This window comes from Harmonia axyridis, chromosome 7, assembly GCF_914767665.1.
Source record: "Harmonia axyridis chromosome 7, icHarAxyr1.1, whole genome shotgun sequence".
NCBI classification, from domain to species: Eukaryota; Metazoa; Arthropoda; class Insecta; order Coleoptera; family Coccinellidae; genus Harmonia; species Harmonia axyridis.
The window spans coordinates 7,563,670-7,591,012 of record NC_059507.1 but is presented as its reverse complement, the minus strand read 5'-3'; the positions used below and the strand labels follow the sequence as shown (position 1 = coordinate 7,591,012).

The following is a 27,343-nucleotide window of genomic DNA, read 5'->3' as shown; positions in this document are numbered from 1 at the left end:
GATGCAAAGAATACATTGGTGTTCTCACTAATGTCCAAAACTACTGTATCTTGTTTATTTCACTCTGTAAAAGATGATGTCTCTGGAATCAATATTTCCATATTCGACAAGTGAAAATGATGATGACACCAGAAACAACATGTCAACAAAATAAATGAACACGTAGATTCGCTGACTTAATTGTGATTTCAAATTGTATCACTTCTTGGAACATGAATTGAAAGTTTGGAATACTTAATATAGCAATGTGACGTTCAATAGGATAAAGAGCTCTATTTACTTCAACTGAATTTTTTAGTATAGATACGACCATTTCCACTAAACTTTATTACTTAATTTGGTAGTTACTTGGTGGCAATTAATTTAATTGATATTAAATACTTAACTGTTTTAACAGGCCAATTGAAAAGTCTACCATAGTAAAACACATTTTTTTGGCAAAATTCGATTTTATTATTCAACATAGTTGTCTTTGAGGGCGATACAGCGATTATACCGATCTTCCAACTCTCCGATTACATTTTTGTAGTACGATTTGTCTTTCGCTTGAAAATAGGCCTCAGTTTCGGCGATTACTTCTTCATTGGCGCGAAATTTCTTTCCAGCCAGCATTCTTTTGTGTTCTGAGAACAGGAAAAAAGGCGCTGGGGGCCAGATCTGGCGAATACGGTGGATGAAGAAGCCATTCGAAGCCCAATTCATGCAATTTTGCCATTGTTTTCATTGATTTGTGACACGACGCATTGTCTTCATGAAACACCAACTTTTTTTTTTCAAATGAGCCTTTTTTCAACGATTTCATGCTTTAAACAATCCAATAACGCTATATAATAATCGCTGTTGATGGTCTGGCCCTTTATACCTTGCGCATCGTAGAATACTGATGCCATAACCTTGCCAGCTGACTGTTGTGTTTTTCCTCGTATCCATTTATTTTTAGTTTGTTCATCTGATGTGTCATCGGATTTAATTTTTTTTCCAGATACAGAATCCCAGAAACCAGTTCTCGTAAGAATTGCTTGAAGCTTTATAGTTCATTTTTTATTGGATCTATTCTATTACTTGTTGCTACCTTTTCATTTTCCGCCATCTGTTTTATAATTTTTCAATTTGTCGAATTTTATCTACTTCACTTGTAACAATTGGTCCTTTTAAGCAAAAGGAATGTCTGGGCCCATAAGGTGTAGTTATTAGATAGAGTACGCAGTTTTCGAGCAGTAATGAACTTCCCCAATTGTTTAATTCTAACAACTTGACATTCAATACAATACAGGTATCATAATGTTACATAGGGTAATAAATAGTTCCAACCGTTTGATGCGAGTTCCGAGATACAGCCACCAACAAAGTTTTCCTTGAAGGATAAGTTGGAAAAAGTTAATCCTTCAAAGACGCCGTCAACCTTCTTCAGGACCCACATTCCAAATCCAAGTGGCGAATAAATCGCCCGAAGAACGTCGGTAATATCGTCCGTTTTACTATTTTTTTTCGACCGATCCATTAAATTTTATATGGGCAACCAAAAATGAAGCGCTTTCTCCTGCAAATCTTAACGAAATTACTTCTTATGGCTCGCCCATTAAAGCAATATAACGATTTCACGGACTAGGACATTACCGTTCATATTATATCACGTGTATAATATATACCGAGTATAATTTATCACTCATTTATTGCCATTGGAGGAGTTTATACTCCATTAAAGGCCGCGTTTTCGAACAAAAAGATGGAGGAGAGAAGACGAGTGAAGAGGTCATATATCATCGATTGTGATTTCTGGAACGAATTCGGAAAATGTTTTCTATACGGATATTACTCGTTTTATTATTGTAAGACCATTTCGCACATTCTCGTTCTGTACGTTCAATGATGATGGCAATATTAGAAGAACCGCCTTACATTTTGCAATCCTTCGGGTTTTAATTGATGCACGGGCCTTGACTGCGTCTTAGCCGTCCCGTTGTGGCAATCCACATTCTTTTGTATTCAAGTGGAATGGTTTTGCTCGCATATGGGAATCCAGATATTAGGCCAATTGAAAAGTCGCCGGTCTGATGCGCAGATGGCGGTGCTAGTATTAAATCCATATGATTTTTAGTTAGTACCAAGCTTCAAATGATAAGTGTCAAAATTTGACAGCAGTCCGACCATTAGTTTGTGAGATATTGCGTTGTGAGTGTAGCTACTTTTATTGTTTGAAAAAAGATGGAAAAAAAGAATTTCGTGTGCTGATAAAATATTGCTTTTTCAAGGGAAAAAATACGGTTGAAGCAAAATCTTGGCTTGATGGAGAGTTTCCAGGGTCTTCACCAGAAAAATCAACCATCATTGATTGGTATGATAATTTTAAACGTGATGAAATGAGCACCGAAGACGGCAAACATAGTGGACGCCCAAAAGAGGTTGTCACCGACGAAAAAATCGAAAAAGTACAAAAAAAAATTTTGAATGACCGTAAAGTGAAGTTGATCGAGATAGCAGGCATTATGAAGATATCATCTAAACGTGTACATCATATAATTCACGAATATTTGTACATGAGAAAGCTGTGTGCAGAATGGGTGCCCCGCGAGCTCACAATCGACCAAAAGCAACACCGTGTTAATGATTCTGAGCAGTGTTTGAAGCTGTTCAAGAGCAATAAACCTGAATTTTTGCGTCGATATGTGACAGTGAATGACACATGGCTCCACCGTTTCACTCCGGAGTCCAATCGACAGTCAGCTGAGTGGACTGCACACGATGAACCGAAACCAAAGAGAGGAAAAGCACAACAGTCAGCTGGCAAGGTTATGGCATCAGTATTCTGGGATGCGCAAGGTATAATATCCATTGATTACCACCAAAAGGGCCAGACTATCAACAGCGATTTTTATATAGCGTTATTGGATCGTTTATAGGATGAAATCGTTAAAAAACGGCCCCATTTGAAGATAAAAAGGTGCTGTTTCATCAAGACAATGCGTCGTGTCACAAATCATTGAAAACAGTGGCAAAATTGCATGAATTGGGCTTCGAATTGCTTCTGCATCCACCGTATTCGCCAGATCTGGCTCCCAGCGACTTTTTTCTGTTCCCAGACCTCAAAAGAATGCTCGCTGGAAAGAAATTTAGCGCCAATGAAGAAGTAATCGCCGAAACTGAGGCCTATTTTGAAGCGAAAGCAAATCGTACTACAAAAATGGTATCGAAAAGTTGGAAGATCCCTATAATCGCTGTATCGCCCTCGAAGGCAACTATGTTGAATAATCAAATCGAATTTTGCCAAAGAAAAAAGTGTTTTACTATGGTAGACCGGGGACTCTTCAATTGGCCTGTTATCGTAAGTAATTGCACAAGTGCATCAAAATTACCGATAATTTTGCATGACAGCGTGTTGTCATAAAAACTGCATGAGTTCATTTTCATTTTTTGAGAAAGAGCCCGACACCGAAGGTGGAGGGCTCTTTCTCCAAAAATGAAAATGACCGAATGCAGTTTTTCAAAAAAAACACGCTGGAATGCGAAATTATCCGGTCATTTTGATGCACGAGTGTAATTCGGGGGAATATTTCCCGAATAAACCATTACATCACTTGTCAAACTGATGTAGAATGGAATTGCCATAGATTCGAACTGTGTAAGATGCATAGAAACTATGCATCTATGAACAGAACAATTATCGCAGTGCAGTTTCGCTTCCTACAATGCAATTATCGCTGTAATTTTCGATAATTGTTCTCCATATAAACATAGAATTTTTGACAGGAGGGAAATATTCAGTGTAAAACTCCTCGATATCCGTTACTTGAATTTTTTCGAAATTTTTTTTTTGCAGCATTCCCCAGATATCCAGCAACGAAGCTTCGCGCATAAAGTGCGATGTATTAATTACCAATTAATTAGACGGGAAGCTCAATCGAGTGAAGCATACGCTGTACGTGCTTCCACATAGCCGTGCAAGTACCGGCGCGCAGCAGAAATCCTTGTGCGGCAAAATTATAATTCTAATCTTGTTGCTTTTCGCAGTAGGATTCGCATTTTCTCGGCATAAGGACAACGTCAGGTTCAACGACACCAACGTCCTTTGTGGATGGCCGGAGATCCGACCGTTCTCCGCTCTGATGGAAATTCCAACATCGTTTGACGCTGCATATTCGGAAAAAAAAACTATGTATGCACATGGGTTTATTGTTTTCATTTCCCATAGTGGAAAAAGACGGTACGGCGGTAAAACAATGGTTTATCTTTTTTTTTTTTTCTATCTCGGGGAATATCTCAGATCGTGCAAAACTGTATAATGAGTGTTATGCAGGTGGATTCGAACCCGGAGTTTTTTGGTGGGATAGAATATGAACTATGTCTTCAACTTCAGATAAAAATGTAGAATTTGTGTTCTTGACATCACTACGTAACAGGCCAATTGAAAAGTCCCCTGTCTACCATATTAAAACACATTTTTTTGCAAAATTCGATTTTATTATTCAACATAGTTGCCTTCGAGGGCTATACAGCGAATATAGCGATCTTCCAACTTTTCGATACCATTTTTGTAGTACGATTTGTCTTTCGCTTCAAAATAGGCCTCAGTTTCGGCGAATACTTTTCATTGGCGCTAAATTTCTTTCCAGCGAGCATTCTTTTGGGGTCTGAGAACAGGAAAAAGTCACTGGGGGCCAGATCTGGCGAATACGGTGGATGCATAAACAATTCTAAGCCCAATTCATGCAATTTTGCCATTGTTTTTATTGATTTGTGACACGGCGCATTGTCTTGATGAAACAGCACCTTTTTTCTTCTAATGGGTTTGTTTTTTAACGATTTCATCCTTTAAACGGTCCAATAACGCTAAATAATATTCGCTGTTGACGGTCTGGCCTTTTGGAGGTAATCAATGGATATTATACCTTGCGCATACCAAAATACTGATGCCATAACATTTCCAGCTGACTGTTGTGTTTTTCCTCGCATTGGATTCGGTTCATCGTGTGTAGTCCACTCAGTTGACTGTCGATTGGACTCCGGAGTAAAATGATGGAGCCATGTTTCATCCATTGTCACATATCGACGCAAAAGTTCAGGTTTATTGCACTTGAACAGCTTCAAACACTGCTCAGAATCGTTAACACGTTATTGCTTTAGATCGATTGAGAGCTCGCGCGGCACCCATTTCGCACATAGCTTTCTCATGTACAAATATTCGTGAATGTACACGTTCAAATGATATCTTCACAATGTCTACCATCTCGATCAACTTCACTTTACGGTCATGCAAAATAATTTTGTCCTTCACAAAATTATTTCTCCTGAAATATACTCGATATATTTCGAAAACCAAAATGAAACCTTTTATTGGAAGACCCTTTATATGGGTTTGGTTTGTGACGTTACTTGGAACCATGATGTTTTTGGTCGAAATCCCTGAATTACCTTTAAAACGGTTTTGCGCAGATTTTAGTTTTATACTGCGTGAGCTTGTTCTGGACGGACAGTTGAAATTTTTGCTCAAATCAACCAATACATTTTCTCAAGTTCATATGACATATTCATTTTTGAGTGTTATTCCTTCTTCAGCCAGATGGTACATAAACAACTATTAAATTACAATGCTAAGTGTGTCATGAAAACACCATCGTGAATTCAATCCATTTAATATAATCATATTATATATTTTCATTGTTTACCAATTATCTCAAGTATTGATAAAAATGACCAATTTCACATTACTGAGAATTCCTAATAGGAATGAATCGATTATGATAACAAAAAATCGAATGTTTACATAGAACGCCATAGAAATATTCAACATAGATTCCTTTTATAATAATTAATTTTAATTGAGTATTTTTTATCGAAAAGGTGTATCAGTTTGATGATAGGATATTTTTCCTGTCAATTTCCACGAATTTTGCGAAATGTTCCTAACTGCATATTTATTGTTCAATAGAATTGAATAATCTGGTATTTCCCTGAAATAATTCACTGATATTCTGTTAAACCGTGTCTATTATACAGTAGCGATAATTTTGTTGTTCGATTATTTGCCTAGCATAACCCTGTAAAAGTCAAAGTTCGCGTTTTTGGAATGGTACAGAGGCGTAGTTACCGCCGTATCAATGGTACAAGACTCGAACATGTGTGAGCATTTTTTTTTTAATATTATCCATAATCTAGATTTATATTCAAGGGGAATCTAAAGCGTGTTTTTTTTCGAGGTATATAACTTTAAGTTGGCGCATTACTGTTCAAGATTGCGACCGATTTAACAGCTGTCAAGTGATTTATTCTCAGTTTGGTTTGGCAATTCATCATGAATAGACTCACGCCTGAACAACGCTTGCAAATAGTGCAATTTTATTTCGAAAATAATGGTTCAATGCGGAATACGTATCGCGCACTACGTCCATTTTATTTTGTATGGCTACGTCAACAAATAAAACTGCCGCATTTGGAGTGAAGCTAATCCTCAAGTCTATGTCGAAACACCGTTATATCTAGAAAAACTGACTGTTTGGTGCGCTTTATGGGCTGCTGGAATCATTGATCCGTACTTCTTCAAAAACGATGATGGCCAGAACGTGACAGTCAATGGTGATCGGTATAGAGCCATGATTACTAACTTTTTCATTCCTGAATTGAACAACCATGATGTCCAGGCGCTGTGGTTCCAACAAGACGGCGTAACATGTCACACAGCTCGTGCCACAATCGATTTATTGAAAGACACGTTTGGTGACCGCCTAATTTCACGTTTTGGACCTGTGAATTGGCCTCCAAGATCTTGTGATTTAACACCGCTAGACTACTTTCTGTGGGGCTATGTAAAGTCATTGGTCTATGCGGATAAGCCACAAACCCTTGACCATTTGGAAGACAACATTCGCCGTGTTATTGCCGATATACGGCCACAAATGTTGGAAAAAGTCATCAATTCGACGTCCAGATTGGACTACATCCGAGCCAGCCGTGGCGGTCATATGCCAGAAATCATATTCAAAATGTAATGCCACAAGATTATCTTGCGGATAAATAAAATTCATGTCAATCGAATAATCCATCGTTGTTTTATTGCTATTTAAAGTTCTATAGCTATAAAAAAAACACCCTTTATTATCAGAGCTATCAAAGGGGAGTCTATTATCAGAGCTATCATCGTAGTCTACAGCTTTCCCTTCAGTTCAAGAATTTTAATGAACTCCAGTATCTGGGAAGGTTTCAAGGAAGTTACTTCCCCACATCTACAAGTCTCTTGTCCGAAGCATTATTTGCATTGAGTTTCCTGCTAGACACATTCTCATGAGGTGCTTCCTGAGGCATCAAGGATTCCAGTGAAATGTGGTATATTCTTGCCAAGATCCAAATACTTTTTTTAGATCTCGCAGTATCATAGTGTCGAAGAAATTGTTGGAATGATCCAACCCAGGAAGATTGCGTCAGAGTGTTTTTCTTTCTCCTGAAACTCTTTCTTGTAGGTATATTCACTTATACCACAGAAATTTTCTAGACCAACGAAAAGACTTTGTGCTCCTTTTCTGGCAAATATGTTGGCCTCTTCATTTCCTCCAATTCTCGAGTGACTGGGAACCCAGACTAAACTGACCTTGTTATTCTTGCCTATGAGTTTCCTTCGTCACTCTAATACCATCTTAGAATCGATGATATGTGAGCTCAATGCTTTGATGGCAGCCTTCGAGAAACGCGCTGCATGTGTTAGCACACATTAGCTAATGAGTGATTCCCCCGTTTAGGGAAACAACAAAGATAACCATACAGAACAATGTTGACCATTCCTGTTACAATGCTAACCTTTTTTTTTATATTAATTTGTGAATAATTTTTACCTTCCATTGGGCCCTTATAAGACATTTTGATATATACCCCTCTAAGGCAAGCTACGCCACTGGTGACTGGAATGGTAATGAAGGAAATCAAGGAATGTGTTCTCATGAAATTTGGCACGAGAATCTGTTCTAATTCGTTATCGATCCTTTCATACTCCTGTTTTCACAGTAGAATATAAGGTAGGAGGTGAACTTCTTTCTAGTTTGTTCAATATTTACTGGAAGATGTCCAAAATACAGTTCACATAGGATTTAAGCTAATTTCTAAGAAGTTTTAATACAACAGTCATGTTCACAAAAATTGCTCGAAATGTCGTCCATTACCTCTGATACGCGTTTATGATTGTCTGATTAGTTAACCACGTAAAAATTAGATAGAGGGAGCATATGTCATTTTCAGTAAGCAAATTTGACATGAACTATCAAATTTGGCATGAAGCTCGCGAAAATGAAAACATATCAATGATACGATATTTCACTCAATTCGCGAGTTTCTCCACAAAGAACGCACTTCTATGTCCCACAGCGAATCCACGTTTCATATTAACCCAAAATATATTGAAATAAATACCTCAATATGTCACAAATTCAGCAAACTAACTTCAAGCGCGCCAAACGACGTGCAACAACCGATGACACTAGGAGAGCAAAATTTGCCAAACCTTGGATTTCAGCAGGTAGATACAGAAAATAATAAATATTCTGCATACTATAAACTCGACAATTAGGAAAAATATCGGATTCCAAATATTCAAAATTGCATATTTAATCTGGAATAACTCAAATGAATATATTTCATTCAATATAATATACATTCATAACGATATAGTAAAATTGTGGATTTGAAAATATATCACAATCCGACAACGTAATCTAACAATGTTAGGGACATGTAAAAACTGCGCATACTTCCTCCACCCATGTTTATTACTCTATGTATGATATATATCTCAAAATCTCCTCCCACTTTTTTTTTGGCACAAGTTTTTGTGCCACCTCAATAAAAATTAAATAGAATATCCATATTCTCTTGTCTCTTGAACGATCTGCAATAGAAGAAAATTCGCAATCGCCTCAATTAATCTCAATCACCTACCAAAATGAGACTGTGATAGATCCAGCACAAATTCTCCATGTGTATTCTAATGAGGCGACTTTTATGGAGAATGAGGTTATGTTTGTGTCGCCACTAATTTGAAATATTGTACGAGCGCTAGATATAGGTGCGCCCATTTTCGGAAACTCCAATTATCGTTCGATATTGTCGTGAGAAAGTTACTTACTTACTTGAAAGGCTACTTGATCAAATAAGAATGGGGTGATTATGATAACGCACCTCACAATGTTGTCAATCTACATAGTGAGTTTTAAGTAAAGAACACCTCATTTATCTCGGAAACTGAAAGCACGTTTTTTATAGATTTTGATGTGGAAGAATCTTGTGATGAGGCCATAGAGTACTAAACATAGATAGAGGGAGTATACGTAATTTTTGCATGTCCCCAACAGATTACGTTGTCGGATTGTGATATATTTTCAAATCCACAATTTTCCTATATCGTTATGAATGTATATTATATTGAATGAAATATATTTATTTGAGTGATTCCCGATTAAAAATGCAAATTTCAATATTTGGAATCAGATATTTTTCCTAATTGACCAATGTATAATAAGTAGAATATTTATTATTTTCTGTATCTACCTGCTGAAATCCAAGGTTTGGCAACTTTTGCTCTCCTAGTGTCATCGGTTGTTGTTTCAAGTCGATTGGCGCGCTTGAAGTTTGTTTTCTCAATTTCTGATGTATTTAGGTACTTATTTCAATATATTTTGAGTTAATATGAAACGTTGACTCACTTTGGGACATAAGAAGTGCGTTCTTTGTGAAGAAACTCGCGAATTGAATGAAATATCGTATCAATGATATGGTTTCATTTCCACGCGCTTCATGTCAAATTTGATAGTTCATGTTGGGGACAAAATTTGCTTATTGGGCTGTTATTATGGTGGTATTTATTTACATTGTTGTCAAATCTTTCCTTTTTGCTGAACAACAATGAACTTTGTTTAAAATTATATTTTTTACTTTCTGACATCCTTCAGAAATTGAGAAGACATCGGGGGTCCTTGAAGATTTATTCCCTAAGTCTTGTTCATGTTTTTCTTGTTCTTGAGATGCTGTCATGCAAATTATCTCGTACGTTACGTTGCAACGGCTCTCCATACGATGATACGATACGTGAATTCACAAACAAAGAAATACCGGTCTTCAAGAATCGGTTCTTCTATACATAATCACATATTTATGAAAATTGTATTCCGGTAGATCTTGTTTTCGTAGAAAGGAATATTTGTTGATCCATCAAATAGATATTCATAAACATGATTATATTGTTGAAATATTTCAGTGGAACAATCATTTCGATAGGTTTCATTAAAGTTAATCAGGTGTTTTCCAGGATTATCATTGAGATAAATAGGATAGGAAGGTATTGATTTCATGATCGTTTTCATATACACATCTTGAATGAATATGTTCCATTATATTGACTTGAAATTATCAGCATCGTTTTTCCACATTCGTTTCTACAATAAATACAGAATAGAATATTGTGTATCTAGTGCGATAAAAACGAACATTTCTTAAGAGTGTGGAAATTTGACGTCACACTTATAAGAAATGTGGTTTTCGAACCTGTTGCGCACTAAGTATACTTTTTCGATTGTAAAAAATTGTGAATATAAATTAAAACGCTTACATCGAAATGGTTTATTTAAAATTCAAACGGCTCTCAAAGGCCCAATTTTGTTGGTGTATAAATGGCAGAATCATTCAGGACAGTCCGAACTGTGGGAAATTCTTCACGGCTTTTAACCATGCAGAATAATAATGCATGGTTTTTGCGCATAACATGCAGAATCTTTCGTTTATAATGCAAATAAATGATGATATAAAGGCGATATTTCATCGCAGCCGTACAACAAATGAGGTCTTCATTATAACTAAAGAGTTATAATCCATTTTCTTATTTGAATGAATTATTTATTTATTTGTATAAATTAATAAAATGTTATGCAGAGTTTGCCGAAGGCGATACCTCTGCGTCAACATCGTAGGATTGTACCCAGATCGTTCCTCCTACAAAGTTTCAGAAGGAACGTAGAAAATTACCGAAAAACCTATAACAAATCCACGTTACATTGATTGTGCATCAGGAAATATTATCATTAGACTGAGGACACCACGATAAATCATAGCAGCTTGCTGAAATTCAGCGAAGCAATGTTAAAAACATTGCTCGATGTATGGGTACCACACGAATTAACGCAAAAAAAAACCTCATGGACCGAATTTTCATCTATGCATCGCTGCTGAATTGCAACAAAATCGAATCATTTCTGAAGCGGTTGGTGATTGATGGTGAAAAGTGGATCACCTACGACAACGTCAAGCGAAAACGGTCGTGGACGAAACGCGGTGAGCCGGAAACAGTGGCCCAGCTAGGATTGAGGGCCTAGAAGGTTTTGCTGTGTTTGGTGGTATTGGCAGAGAATTATCCACTATGAGTAGCTCCTTTACGGCACAACTGTTAACTAGGAACTGTACCGTCAACAATTGGGCCGTCTGAAGGAAGCAATCGCCTAGAAGCGGTCAGCTTTGGCCGATAGGAGAGGAATTGTGTTACATCAGGACAACGCCAGGCCACACACATCGATGGCAACTGGCCAGAAGCTCCGGGAGCTTGGTTGGGAGGTTCTTATGCATCCACCTTATAGTCCGGACTTGGCACCAAGTGATTGCCATCTGTTTCTGTCCATGGCGAACAATTTTGATGGTGAAAAATTCGCTTCAACAGAGGCTTGTGAAAATCGGCCGTCTGAATTTTTTGCCAATAGGGACAAGGGCTTCTATGAAAGAGGCATATTGATATTACCTTCGAAATGGCAACAAGTTATCGAACAAAACAGAGTATGTTTCACCTAAATCGGATCATTCTAACTATGGCAATTAGAGTCTTGTTTTTCATGCAAAAATTATTTTTTTTTACCAAAACTTATTATAAATGATAAAATTATCGTTTTATCATACCAAACATGGGAAAAAAAATTATCATCAACAGACTTACCATTCGAACTTTTCAGGTCCCTGTGGATCAGCGAAATCGGCGCTCCGCAGTGCAGATAGTCCATCCCCCTGGCGATCTGTATCGCCCAATCCACCAGCACGTCCGGCCTGATCTTCTTCCCCGCCAACACCCTGTTCAACGACCCGCCCCTGCAGTACTCGAGCACCAGACACAGGTTGGGTTCCTGCAAACAGACACCCTCGAGCGACACTATGTTCTCGTGTTCGAGCAGCGAGAAGAGTTTCGCCTCCTTGAGGACGTTCTCCACGACCGCGTTTATGTCCGCGTCCGAGTCCTGTCTCGCCGCCTTCACCGCCACCTCGGTTCCGCCGCCCCTGTTCCTCCACACGCCCCTGTACACTTTGCCGAAACCGCCTACCCCGATCACCTCCTCCAGTTCCAGTTCCGAGAAATCTATCTTTATCGGATGGATGTCGGACATGATCGTGTTCATCGCGTTTATCGGATCGTCGTAGGACACGAAGTTCGAAGGGAATATGCCGACCTTGTCGTCGATCTTCCCGGTCCACCATCCCTCGTCACCCGAGATCTTGGCGTCTTCGGAAAGGACCTGTAAAAATTCACAATGAATGAACGGCAGTAAGACATTAAGGGTGTAGGGGAAGGTTTGGGAACAGTCTTTCCTAAAGCTCTAGGGTTTTCTCGGACAGTCTCCGTCGACCGTCCTTTATCTAACCAATAGCAATTCTAGTAATCGTGTAGCTCAGCCCAACTGGGCGGAGCTCCGTCGACCGTCGCGTTTCGATGACTTGATCTAACCAATTAAAATTCTAGCAATTTCGTAGCTCCGCCCAGCTACACGTCTCCAGCTACAGTTTTCTCGGACAGTCTCCGTCGACCGTCGCGTTTCGACGACTTTATCTAACCAATCGCAATTCTAGTAATCTCGTAGCTCCGCCCAGGTGGGCAGAGCTACAATCTCCGTCGACCGTCGCGTTTCTAAGACTTTATCTAACCAATCGCAATTCTAGGAATCTCGTAGCTCCGCCCAGGTGGGCAGAACAGTCTCCGTTGACCGTCGCGTTTCGAAGACTTTATCTAACCAATCGCAATTCTAACAATGACGCCCAGCTACGCGCCTTGAGCTACGGTTTCTTCGGACAGTCTCCTAGTTCAGTCGACTTGTGCTCAAAAGGGCCCTCGCGGGAAAGTGTTGGGGTAGTTTTGATTTCTTCGATCATACATGGTTTTTTTTGGGTTGCTGAACTCGAATCTTAAGTTTGCTACAAAAATTTCGTGAAGGAACGTCAAAAAATACAAAAAAGTTTAAAAAATGCAAAAAAGTTTAAAAAATGAGAATGGTAAAGGAGAATCATGATGATCACCAATAGTGAATGATTTCCCTTCCAAGATTAACTTTCCTAACTCTTACGAACTTCATAGTTCGTAAGGGATACTGCTAACACTTGATTTCTCGGTTACTCGATTGGTAGAGCATCGGACTAGCGATTCGGAGGTTGCGGGTTCGAGTCCCGCTCGGGGAGGTACTTTTTCCGGAATCAAACAATTGTCTGTTAGCCATCAAAATATTGTGCTATTGCTTTAAAAGATGTCAAACCTCAGATTCGGATTCCAAAACCCCAAAAAATATATAAAATGGAAGAAATCAAAACTATCCCAAAACTTTCATGTGAAAAACACATATTGACTGCACTATCCGTCTACCGCCACGTTTCGACGATTTTGGGAAATATCCGAGTATGCCGTAGCCTTAAGGTGGTATACCAAATGTAGAGGAATAGTTCTTCCAATCATACTATTCCATAAAAAGATTTATCCAAATGTTCGTTTGATTTTATGCCGAAAACATACGATCTTTAAACCCTAGAGTTGAAAATGAAATTTACGTGAATGTATTGAACTGTGATGTCGATTCTTTCAGATAATTCGCGACGTGAATAGCTTTCATTGCCACTTCATGTAATTCAACTGTGTTAGAATTTGATTATTTTACAGTGCCGACCTGGCATATACCAGCAAGGGACATAATCAACTGTGATGACATGATCGTTGCATAAAATTATAAACGCACAACAAAAGTGTTTCAAATGAACTTGGAAATGTTCTGTCTGATGATAAGGCAAACTATTAATAACATTGATAAAATTGATCAGAAAATGTGGGGGATATTATAACGCCTAGTCCTTTTTGTATTCCACCAAAAATCTTTTCTTCAGAGGTATGACGGTCCTTGAGATCCGAAATCATTTATGTATTAGAAATATTCTACTTCGAGTGACTTTCAATGTACTTCATCCAAAAAAAAAAAAAGAGAAAAAAACAGTCGTACAACGAACTAAAAACGAGTAAAACTGCTCATTTCATTAATCCCTACGAACCGCACTGTTTTATGCAAATCATAATAAAAATAATTAAGATGGTGATGAAGGTGCGTAGCTGCAGCCAATGAAAATAACCAAATCGGCATCCGGCAGAACGTGGACTATTTTAGCCATTAGAAAAAACCAAATCTACACAGACCATCCGTTAAATACCGGAGTTTATTTGAAAGTATTGTTAGGCAATAAATCCCTGGCCTCAAATGCATTACTGGAAACTTGGATAACCCTCGTATAATCGAAATATGTATTCTGGCGGACTCAACTAATCATAATTTTGTTCGGAAAAGTTGCATATTGGAGTTTGAGACAATGATCTTTTCCATGAAATATTTTCGGACCTCTACATTTCCCTGTCATACCGGAAACAGACTACTACTTTCTCATTTCTAATGGCACACCCAGTATATGAATAATTATTTGAAAACAATTTCAGCAATATAACTTGGGTATAAACTCAACTCCACGTAAAATGTTATCTCAATTATCTCCATGCAATAAACAATTTGAATATATGTATTCAAACTGAAAATACTTCAAGAAACAAGAACAGAACTTTGCACTCCATAAATCTCAATTAATGAATAGGATAGTAGAAGTTATAATTGCAACAAAACACAATAAAATTGTAACTATAGATGTATTAGTAAGATGTATTAATCAATTTGCACCTTCATCTTTTCTTGTCTAAGTTTAAGAAGACTTCTAACCATCTTCCAATGTTCTAAATGTTATAATTCCACTATCGCCATCTATTAAGTCTTCAAACAATGACAGTACTGTTCATCTCCAAAAATCGTTTCATTAGCCTTGAAAGGAATCGTTTTACAAAGATTACTGTAAATATTACACTGCAAAAAAATAAGGATACAAGCTCAACAATTATTGACATACTTAATTGGTTTTTTTATCATTTACACTTAAACACATTAGGAAACAACAATGATTTTCTTGTAATCAAATTGGCTAGTTATACTATCAAAGTTGGAGAAAAACAAGTATTACTACTGTTCAATTAATAATAGTTCAAATATTATTAACAAAAGTAGCAAATAGGTAAAAACAAACTTTAATTTCTGTAAAAGGATTACTCTCGGGATTACTCTTTTCCAAAATCATCGAAACTTATGGATACAATTTCTTCCAAACCTCAATCTAAGATTATCTCTCAGATGAATTGAAGAATTTTGAGGATGAACGCAATAGTCAGCCACTAATGCTTAGGACGAGGTTTAACATGTAAAAGATATGTCAGATGTTTGAAGTGAACTAAACTCCATATATTAAGTTGCAAATTTATTCCAATCCTCTTATACTGAATAGTAGAAACTTAATTATTTCTTAAAAATGTGTCCTTCACTGAATTATTTGATGGTTTTATTTCCATCCCAACAATTTGATTTCTTTGGTTCAAAATTTCTATTTAATTATATCTCGATGAAGATCTTACCTCCACAATTTGCCCTTTGCGAAGAGTGAGTTCATCCTCCCCTTGCGCATCATAATCATAAAGAGCTGTACCCAAATTGTATGAGTGCGGCCCCCTATGCGGCCTTTCGGTGGAAGTATTTGTACTACTGAAAGTGCTCCCATTGCGATGGAACGATTCCATGGACCTCTTCGGCACTAGGCACAGGTCTATGGGAGGCATCCGTCAACAGTCGGATACAATTTCAAAGTGTCTGAAATTGAAGATAATAGACAAATGAATACACCACAAATATAGTCAAATATAGCTCAGGTAAATATGTATTTATAATACAGATGATCAGTTGTCAACCATGAGTAGGAAATAAACATAATATTTCTCAATTAAAATAAAATAAAACACAAAATTCACCAAATCAATATGATCTATGAAAATTGAAAATATCAGCAACATCATGATTAAATTCCATTATGGTTTTATCGCAATTAATATGATTATATTATTAATTTATATCAGAAATTTCCGACAAGAATAATTTCAAAAAGAGTAAATACAGAATAATAAATGGCCCACATTCACAAAGGAATTGCGAGATATTCAAAAGTGAGTTATGAGAATATCGATAGTTAATTTCGAATTAATAAATTGCAAACAAAAAATAGGAGAGAATAAAAATTCTAAAAATGAAACTTGAAATTTCATATGAAAAAATGTCATATCTAAGTAAATATAGAATATTAGCTACAGACTAATAGCTGAAGTGGAATTATGCTCACTCTAATTTGTCATTAATTAATGAAGAATATACAATATATTATATGTGAGTTATTCCATAAAATTCAAAATAAGATAAACTATAGATGTTGATCTATAACATGTTTCAGAAATTAAATTGGTTATTACATCAGTATTTATTTGGAATATAAGCAACCAAATAAGGTGAATTATTGTATAAAATATATCATGAATAAAAGCAAATACGTATCTTCCAAAACATTTCAAGATTAGCAGGATCTGCCCAAATGTCAAATTGCAGTTCAGAATAGTAAATAAACAGAATTCTTACCTTTTCTGGGGTTAGGACAAACATGAAAGTCTATTCCTTTTATGCCATAGGAAATAATTTTTGGAAAAGAAACCTTACACATATCACTTTCTAAGTAGAATACACCACAAACAAATACAATTGTAAACCAGGTGGTCAAGGAATACAACACTTCACAATTCACTGTAAAATAAAATGATCACTTGGAAACCTTCTATTTACCACAGGCCTTAAAATTAAAATTCACAGGTGTTTTAATAACATTGGAACTCACTTCAATCTCATTTTTCCAATTTTCTAATAAGATGTTTTCAAATGTCAGCAGCAGATCCTGCTAGCGGCCATATTTTCGTCACCTATTCTTCCCAACACCGACCACAGACTGCAGGTTTAAATCAAACTACAGAAACCAGAAGTTTGATACGTGTAAGTAGAAAACTTTTCTACTGGTGGTTCACGCCATCTCTTAGGTGTTCTACAAAGTCATTGCTTTAGAATTAAGTTGAAACCAACAGTGGCGTACCCACATGTTGAGTTGAGGGGAAACTGTAACTGTCGGCTATTTTTATTAAATTACATTGAATTGCAATAATTTCTTGCTATTCAATTTGAAGTAAACTTTGTCTTATATGATTTTTAGTCTTGATCGATATAAGGAATTAGCGGATACAATCAATAAATTGAATTGATATTTTTCAAATAATGGGAACAAAAGGATATTTTTATTGAAACAAATACACAAAAAACTTACAACTTACGAATTTTATTAGTTGCAGGATGAAAAAATAGATCAATAACAACACATTATGGATATGAAATAAATTATTTTTCTTCTATGGAACTAGAACTCGAATCATGTCCATATTTTTTCTTTGTATAATAAGTGACCCAATGCTGATAATGTTTCCTTTGGTTCTCCAAGACAATATGCGAGCTGAGATTTTCCTTATATTCAATACCAGAATGATCACTCTGAAGATCATTTCCCCCCTGTGGACAACTATGTATCTCCCCAACACTTATATTCTTGCATTTACAAATCACTTCTCCTTCCGACGATGCAAGGCTGGAGGAGTCTACCATCTTGGAACATTTCCTAGAGTATTCTAATCTTTCTTTAGTGAGGTTTGAAAGGTCTGAACGATATCTACAGGGAATATCATTTTTCACTGGTGGCTTATGCAGAATATAGTTAGTAATGCTAGTTTTATCTCTTTTAGATTGAGGAGAATTGGTCATGATGAATCCATCATTGTTATAAGATGCAGATATTTTTCTCGTACTGTTATTTGGTTCTGTCAGAATTATTTCATCTGACTGCATATAAGTATTTTTACTGGACGGTTCAATTCTTTTGAAAGATTTTGTACTCTCTGGTAACCTGAGTAATATGTTATGATCTGATAGTTTGATTTTGTACTTTCGACTTTTATCTAGTGAGAATTCATAATTTGTGGGTAGCATAGTCAGGACTGTACTTGTTGGCATTCCGTAATTTTTATCGTTAGGTTGTTGTGTTATAATGATTTGCGTTTCATCCAAAGGCTTTTCAATATTCTCTGCCTCTTCTGTATTTGTTCGGTCGTCATATTGTGAATCTTGTAGTGCGGGATTTGAACCTAGTTCAATCTCTTCTGTGACTGCTTTGATGATTTCAACTCTATTAGAACTGTCTTTTTCTTCTTCCCTTTCTTCTTCTTGTTTTTCCTCTCCTTCTTCTTCTTGTTTTTCTTCCCTTTCTTCTTCTTTTTCTTCTTCCCTTACTTCTTCTTTTTCTTCTTCTACTTCTTCTTCTTCTTCTGCCTTTTCTTCTTCTTCAGTTGAAACTTTATTTTGTTCTTCATTAGTCGTAATTAGAGAGGACTCATTCTGATTTTTTCTTCCCCCTTGGTGGGATATTTCCACATCTTCCATATATTCATATAAACGCTCTGGGATCGTTAATCTTTTACTTGGTAACTTTGTTATTATTTCCGTAAAAACATCGGAAAGATGTTTATTCGATTCCAAACGACGGTCTCTGTAACTGGCAGGGGATACATCCCCAGCTTTCGATTTATTTTCAGAAAGATCCTGCTCAACTACATCCAAGTTGTCTGAATTTTTGGTCTCTCCAATTTTGCTCTGTTCATCCGACATTCTAGATTCGACCGGTGGACTATCCACCAAAACTGCGGCTTTTCTCTCAGGCAGTTCTTCTTTCTCTATCAGTGATTTGTAGTAATCATCATGTTGTGGCTTCCGTTCAGAATCCGATTCTCGTCGATTTGTAGAAAACCGTTTTATGCGGTACTTTGGTTCCCCGTAGGGGTTATGAATTGTAGCTTCCATGTCAGTATGAGGAGCATCAGAAGTTTTCTGAGGAGCAAGGAACATTTTCTTCAAGGACGGTATTCTTTTTAGGCTTTTACTGGAGGTTTTGCTGATCAACTGAAATTCACCGATAGTGTCTTGATAACTCCTAGATGGGTCTGCCACAATTTCTGTTTCATCACCACTTATATCAGACACTTCATCCTCTTGTATGTCTTCGTTGATTGAACCGACAACAGTAACCCCATGGAATTCACAGCTTCTATTCTTTGTAACTTTAGTTCGACTAGGTTCTGTGTTGACTCCTATTGTCCTGAATTCTACAACACTACCATTACTTTCGTCCAAGGACCCTTGAAAATTGGTGGAAAAGGGATTAAGAACAAAAGAATCCCCAGTTTTTTTCATCAAATACTCTTTGAAACCAAATAAGTAAGAGCTATCGTTACCACTGTACACTGTTTGAGTATGGGTTGTCATCTTTGGAGGAGAACAAGGTAAAACTCCAGAGTCTACAAAGCTAGTGTTGGAGTCACACTGAGTTGAAATATTTTGTCTGAAACCCAGCTCAGACGGTGTCTTTTCCATATTCATTGATCTTTCTTTATGAGTTCTAAGCGAGTGCTTACTCGGTGTAAGTGTAAAATGGCTTTTCATAATGTTATCTTTTTTTTTCTCGCCATCATCTCGAACTTTAAAACTTGACTTATGAATATCTGCTTCTAATTCTTTGTTTTTCTTGATTATTGTAGACAATTCAACGCTGGTAGATTTACTGAGGACTATTTTCGTTTGAGTTGCTTCTTCATTCGTGTTCAAATCGCCAGCTATGTCATCTTTCACTACAGATTCATATACAAAGTTACTCTTTTTCGGTGCTTGAGGATGTTTAGATGGTGGAATGTCCAACTTGAAAATATTTTGTAGTTGTAAAGGGTTTCTAATATCGATAGCGGGCATCCTTTGTATCTTGAGACGTTGTTTCGAATTCTCAATCTCCTGAGCAATATTCATCCTCACCTTTTCCAACAAATCATGAATTTGGCGTTCTAAGCTACATTTACCGCAGGTTTCAATATTTTCACATTTATGCGTAGTATTATCACTCATTATTTTCTGTTGTTCACTAAGTAACCTTTCATTTTGTTGTTTCACCAAAAGGTTATTGAAATAGGACTTAGCCAGTTCGAGTTCATTTTCGATTGATTTGACTTTATCCGCCTCATGCAATTTTTTTGCCCTAGATAAATTTCTTTCAAGCTTGGAGATATGTTTTATTTGATTTTCTAATTCTTTTTTCAGATAAACTTCAGTTTTCAATGTATTGAATAATTTTATCTGGTCGCTTTTTGATCCCACCTCTCCCATTTTCAGAAGAGGTATGTACACAATATGTTTATCACAATAATTATTTTCACCTTTATTTTCATTAGCCTCATCACAATTGCTGCAATTTTGTATATCTGTCTTCAGCTGAATGAGTTCGTTCTGAAAGCTATTCAGAAGACATCGGCTATCTTTTATATTTTGTATATTAACGAGTAGATTGCCAATATGAGGACTGTATGATTTTGATTGTGTGGAGATTGGATCAACAACTGAATGAATTGGTGAGTTTGGTGGAGTTTGAGGGGTATATTGGTCCTTTTCTTCGAATTGGTTTCGTGCCATAGGAGGCGTTCCGAGGATATCTTTGATAGGGCTGACTCCTCTTTCTTGAACTGGAAAAATAAAAATAAAATAAAGATCAATATAGGTACAAATATTAAATAAAGTGGTGAAGGAACAGAAAAATATTTGTAGAATTTTAGGTTGCAAGGAGCTTATTTCGACTATGAATCTTGAGTTTTGTCTGTAATATTATAGAATTCCAAAATTTATGCTTGAAATGAAAATTTCAATTAATGCAAGCCGAAAATTTCGCAATAATCTCTGAATTAAATTAAAAAATAATTTCAGATAAGTATTTTGGAAGTAAACCTGAAGCAATTTCTAAAGATGGGTACTTGTAACGGGTGTTTTTTTTCGAGGTATATAACTTTAAGTTGGCATTACTGTTCAAGATGGCGACCGATTTAACAGCTGTCAAGTGATTTATTCTCAGTTTGGTTTGGCAATTCATCATTGTTGTTGTCTAAATGTATTTATAGTGTTGATGAATATATGCGGAAGATAAATTAGCTTAATTTAGGTTATTTTTTGTATTTGACATATCCTATACCTATAGTTGTTGCTGTTGTATATATAATTGATATTGTGTATATGATGTAATAATGGTCTAAAGGATAAATATATATTATTATTATTATTATCATGAATAGACTCACGCCTGAACAACGCATGCAAATAGTGCAATTTTATTTCGAAAATAATGGTTCTGTGCGGAATACGTATCGCGCACTACGTCCATTTTATTTTGTTTAGCGATGAAGCGCACTTCTGGTTGAATGGCTACGTCAACAAACAAAACTGCCGCATTTGGAGTGAAGCTAATCCTCAAGTGTATGTCGAAATACCGTTACATCCAGAAAAACTGACTGTTTGGTGCCCTTTATGGGCTGGTGGAATCATTGGTCCGTACTTCTTCAAAAACGATGATGGCCAGAACGTTACAGTCAATGGTGATCGGTATAGAGCCATGATTACTAACTTTTTCATTCCTGAATTAAACAACCATGATGTCCTCGAGCTGTGGTTCCAACAAGACGGCGCAACATGTCACACAGCTTGTGCCACAATCGATTTATTGAAAGACACGTTTGGTGACCGCCTAATTTCACGTTTTGGACCTGTGAATTGGCCTCCAAGATCTTGTGATTTAATACCGCTTGACTTCTTTCTGTGGGGCTATGTAAAGTCATTGGTCTATGCGGATAAGCCACAAACCCTTGACCATTTGGAAGACAACATTCGCCGTGTTATTGCCGATATACGGCCACAAATGTTGGAAAAAGTCATCGAAAATTGGACGTCCAGATTGGACTACATCCGAGCCAGCAGTGGCGGTCATATGCCAAAAATCATATTTAAAATGTAATGCCACAAGATTATCTTGCGGAGAAATAAAATTCATGTCAATCGAATAATCCATCGTTGTTTTATTACAATTTAAAGTTCTCTGAAAAAAACACCCTTTATAAATGGGTGAATGAATATCTTTATGTTTACTTGACATGAAATGAATAACTGGTATACAATAACAGAATTTCTATGAACTTACCAGTTTTCGGAGATTTTCGTGCTTTCTGAATCTCCTTTTCCAAATTCTTCTCGGTCCTCTCAATAACTGAGGAAATTTTTGGAATGAGATCTTCGAAAACTTCCAATTTTTTCGCTATATCCACATCTGTATCAGTTTGGTTCACTGAAAAGTCACATTGAGTTGAAATTGTGGCGCAGCTTTTCACTGGATTACATTTCAAGATCTCTTCCTTCGAGTATGAGGATTGCGGCTTTCTTTTAACATCTTCACCGTCTCTGGTTGGTGATTTCTTCTTGTTCTTGTGTCTCTTATTTTTGTAGATATCGCATTCTGGCACGCAGATCCTGAAAATTCAAATTATTTTCCGTTACCTAAATGGCGAACTATACACTATGGTTTATTATTTTTTTCTTTCCTCATAAAATATCTCATCGCTTATGAAAAAATCATATAATTAATATCAATTTGAAAAAAATTCACTGAAAATGCATCGGCGGGATTCGAACCTGTCGTCATTCGAATCGAACGGAATTCTTAAGGAAATATTCAAAATAGTTTTTGGAGGACTATGACTTTGCGGTAAAAAAATATTTTATTAAGTATCACCATTGAGTTTGAATCTATTCTCAATTTGAAGAATGATTTTTTCGAAATTCTATTTCCAAATTTCTCAACTGCAAATACAGATAGCGTTTATAGAGCTAAGAGGTTCAAGGCTTTCTGACAACCAATTTTTGTACCAAATTTCAAGCAAATAGTTTTTATAGTTTCAATTGTGAAAATTTCAGGGAGAGGTTTTTATTCTTTATTCGATTTGCTCAATAAATTTGAAAAAAATAGCTGCTACCACCAAATTTTATTTTTTATGGATGAAATAAATAATTTTATGCATACAAAATCTAAAAGTAGGATAAACTTTAGATTTTTTCTCGAAACTTGCGGTGCTTTCAGACGGAAAAAACTGAATTCCATCGAAAATTCTTCGTCACTAATTCAACCTAATCTTTTGAGGTAATTTCAGGCTCACAATTCGAATATTCGGGCAAAATGAACAATTAAACATGATTTCATATGAAATGAAATATAACTTGACAAAATCAAAACTAATTTAGGATTTTTCGATTTTAATAATAATAATAATAATAATAATAATAATAGTATTTATTTCCAGAATTGTATCTACAATTACAAAATGAAAACAAGTCAAAAATTCTTTACAAATGAAACTACTATACCTATGCTATATGTACATGACAAAAGTCTATAAATTCAAGTATTGAATATGGTTCACATTTTATTAACATTGCTAATAATTCTCTTTTGAAGAGTTTCAATTCCTTAATGGCTCTCATTTTTCTAGGTAGATGATTGAAGAGTTTCATACTCATATAAAAATTATTACGCTCCGTACTCGTTAGTTTGTGAATAGGTAGTAGATAATCAATCATTCTCCTGGTATTATTCACATTTCTAAAATTCTGAAAATAGGAATTGTTCTTGAATAAAAATAATAAAATTTTATAGATATATAGACCAGGTGCAGTTAGTATATTATATCTTCTGAATATACCCCGACATGATTCCCTGTATTTCATGTGAAACATTATCCTCATAGCCATCTTCTGAGCGATGAACACGCGTTCAGCCTGGGTGCTCCCACCCCAGAAAATGATTCCATATGCCATAATTGATTGAAAATTTGCAAAATAAACAATCCTCAAGGTGTCTATATCTATTCTATTTCTAATGGCTCTTAGTGTATATATGATCGTATGCAGTCTCTTCGTCACTGTTTCACAATGCAACCCCCAACCAAGATTGCTCTCAATAAATACACCTAATAATTTAGTACAAGATCTTACTTGAACTATTCCATTGTCAAAAGTGATACTCTCCGGAAATGTTAGATTTGGGCGATTAGTTGAAAACATTAAAACATTAGTTTTATTCCCATTGAGAACTAAACCATTTTCGATACACCATTTTTCAATCACTGTCATTGATGTTTTCAAAGTGTTCATGACATCTCCAATAGTCTGCCCTGATATTAAAACATTAGCGTCATCAGCATATAAATATGTTTCTATATGTTCTTCTCTGGGTGATAGATGTTCAATTGTTAAATTATGTTGTGGTGAAGTCTCAGTTGAATAGGTAGTAGATGGAGAAAGTATAAGTTGATCTTGAGGAACCAGAACCTTCTGGAAAATTTCGGGTAAGTCGTTGATATACACTACGAATAAGATGGGCCCCACTATGGTTCCTTGCGGCACTCCCTTGTGTATAGTTCTTTCAGATGATAGAATTCGAGTTCCTTCGTGGTCCAAAAAAGTGATTTGCTTCCTGTTGCTGAGGTAACTCTCAAAGAGTTTGAGGGGAATCCCTCTTATGCCGTATATTTTCAGTTTCTCCAGCAAAATCTCGTGATCGACAGAGTCGAAAGCTCTCGAAAAGTCCACGAAGAGCCCCGCAGGCACTCGACCTTCCTCAAGAAGAAAAGTTATCTTTCGTATGAATTCAAATAAAGCGGTTTCAGTACTCTTGGTCTTGGTGAAACCATGCTGACTCCCCGATAAAACCTTGAATTTTCTGAAGAAGTCCACAAGGCGGTTAGAGAGAAGCTTTTCAAAGATTTTAGCGAATGAGGTAACCAAACTAATTGGTCTGTAATTTGAAAGATTGTCCAAATCACCCTTTTTATGACATGGTTTAACAATGGTCCGTTGAAGAGCATCTGGAAAAACGCCTGACTTTAATACACAATTCATTATGAAACAAACTGGTTTTATTATAAGTGAAAAGTGTCGTTTTATCACACTCATTGGGACTTCATCATATCCACAGGATGTTTTATTTTTCATCACTCTTACTATATCCCGCAGTTCTGGCTCCAAAACTTCGAAAAGATAGAATGAGTTGGATAAAGGAGTTTTAGAATTAGAAACCTTATTAGTGACATGAGAACTGCTGGAATCTGGATATACAATGATTGGTGGAGTTATGAAAAAATCATTAAATTGATCTGCCAACTGGGACATTTTGGCACTACTATCAGTATATCCACTAGGAAGTTTATTCTCGGCTGATTTATTCTTATGATTTATATCCTTGATGACATTCCACACTACTTTTGATTTATTTGGAGCATTAGATGAATAAAAACTTCTTTTATTAAAACTCAGAGCCTCATCGTATCGGCGTTTACAATTTTTATATACATTTAAAAACTCTGAATTTTGTCTGGATACGAGAAACAACAAATCCAACTCATTCTTCAATGACTGAACTTCGGGTGTTATTTCAGCTTTTTTAGGTCTCATTGTATTTATAGATTTAATAGGAAAAGCCAATTTGAAAATCTCAATAAATGTGTCTGAAAAGAAGTTCCACATTTCATCTATATGTTCATCAGGAATGTCATAAAGTCTAGACCAGTTGACATCAAAAAGAAGATCCGCGAAAATATGATGGTTTTCTTCCTTAAATACTCTTACATTCTTTTTGCTAGTGAGCTTTCTCGAGCAAGTATCAGTTTGAAAGGTGAATTTCTGGCCGGAGTGGTCGGACAGATGTTCCTCAATTATTGTGGTAACCCCTTCAACGTTTGTTATGATGTTGTCTAAACAAGTTGAACTGTTTAAGGTTTTTCTAGTGGGTTCCGTAGTTGAAAATTTTAGATTGAAAGATTCAATAATTGCATGAAACATCTTTGACTCATTTGAAATCGTCAATAAATCTATATTAAAATCACCAGCAATAATGAATTTATATGCTTTGCATTTATCAAGTAAAATCATGAGTTTTTCAAAAAATATTTCGATATTGCTTAGAGGCAAAGTATTAGGACGATAAATACAAATAATTAAGTACTTGTCCGAACCAATTACCACCTGACTTGCGCAACATTCGAACGATCCATTTACATTCAGATTTTTAAAGTCTATTCTATCTGTGCATTGCATACCCTGTTTGAAAAATATGGCGCATCCACCATGTCGACCCTTCTCTCGGCAGTACATAGATGTCAGGGCATAACCATGTGGTATGTACATCATAAGTTCTTCTTCACTCTTCCAGTGCTCGGTTACGCATAAAATGTTTATTCCATGTATAGATAAGGTTGTCTCAAGTCCTAAAAACGAAGTCCCTATGGATTGAATGTTGTAATTGAGTAGACTGAATGATTTACTATGATTAACTTTGACCGTTACTTTACTATTGCATCTGAGATTGGATCCTTCCGAAAAAAATTCCTGAAGTTGAACTCTCTCAAGACTACACCACTTGGCCATGATGCCGGCTTTGACAATTCCAAATATAATGTGTCCGAGGGTACTCCAACACTAAAGGCAGAATTATTGCCTCTGGTGGGAAGTTTCCTTACTTCGAAATTCTCCTGATTTGTGGACTCCTTCAGAAAGTCTCTCACATCATTTTCTGTTACATGGGGTCCACATATTTTTCCAACGTACAACCATTTCCTTCTCTGTGCTCCTTTGATTTTAGATTCGGGATTTACCTGTCTCGATCCAGTACATAGCAGGCTGGATTTTTGTTTTTGTTTCGCTGTTTTTTTCTTGACTACCTGAGTCCAGGATAATTTTTCTGGTTCTTCAATTCGATCAATTGGTTTTTCAGTATGCAAATTCTTAGTTTGATCCAATTTCATACCCTGATCATTTTTATGCAATAACACTGGGTTTGATAAATTGGATATCTTCCTTTTACTGTTTCTGCTTGGAGGATTTTCTGTTGCGGAACTGCTTGAAAGAATATTCTCAGTTAGCATCATATTTCTGGGATCATCAGTTACAGATGCCGGTGAACAATCTGTCAAATTGTCGATTTTAATGACTGGTATAACAACCTTATGATGGGAATTGTTATCAACAGATTCATGATGTTCATTCGCGTTTTTCTGCGGTACATTTGTTTTCCGTTCGATATCCTGTATTCGTTGAAGGAGTAAGGCATTATTCAATTTTAGAATTTCATTTTTTTCATTCGCCGATTCTAACAGTTGAGTGAGAAATTGATTTTTAGT

The 27,343-nt window shown here is 36.2% G+C and overlaps 2 protein-coding genes across 5 annotated transcripts in view; both read right to left on the bottom strand.

Moving 5' to 3' along the window:
- Window positions 1–17,170, bottom strand: part of LOC123685130 (mitogen-activated protein kinase kinase kinase 11-like) — a 49,601-nt gene extending 32,431 nt beyond the window's left edge. For 2 of the 4 annotated variants that reach the window (XM_045624721.1, XM_045624723.1), the window contains exons 1-3: window positions 16,806–17,164; window positions 15,761–15,992; window positions 11,951–12,521 (exon numbers count right to left, since the gene is read on the bottom strand). In XM_045624721.1, the coding sequence (XP_045480677.1) occupies window positions 11,951–12,521; window positions 15,761–15,961 (772 nt within the window). In that variant the 5' untranslated portion in view covers window positions 15,962–15,992; window positions 16,806–17,164. Of the gene's footprint in view, window positions 1–11,950; window positions 12,522–15,760; window positions 15,993–16,805 lie in introns of all 4 variants that reach the window. The other 2 variants (XM_045624722.1, XM_045624724.1) reach the window with 2 other exon arrangements.
- Window positions 17,171–17,484: 314 nt separating this feature from the next.
- Window positions 17,485–27,343, bottom strand: part of LOC123685126 (FK506-binding protein 5-like) — a 93,767-nt gene continuing 83,908 nt past the window's right edge. Inside the window, exons 3-4 of the mRNA XM_045624715.1 lie at window positions 22,318–22,643; window positions 17,485–20,818 (exon numbers count right to left, since the gene is read on the bottom strand). Coding sequence (XP_045480671.1) covers window positions 17,607–20,818; window positions 22,318–22,643 — 3,538 coding nt within the window. The 3' untranslated portion in view covers window positions 17,485–17,606. The remainder of the gene's footprint in view (window positions 20,819–22,317; window positions 22,644–27,343) is intronic.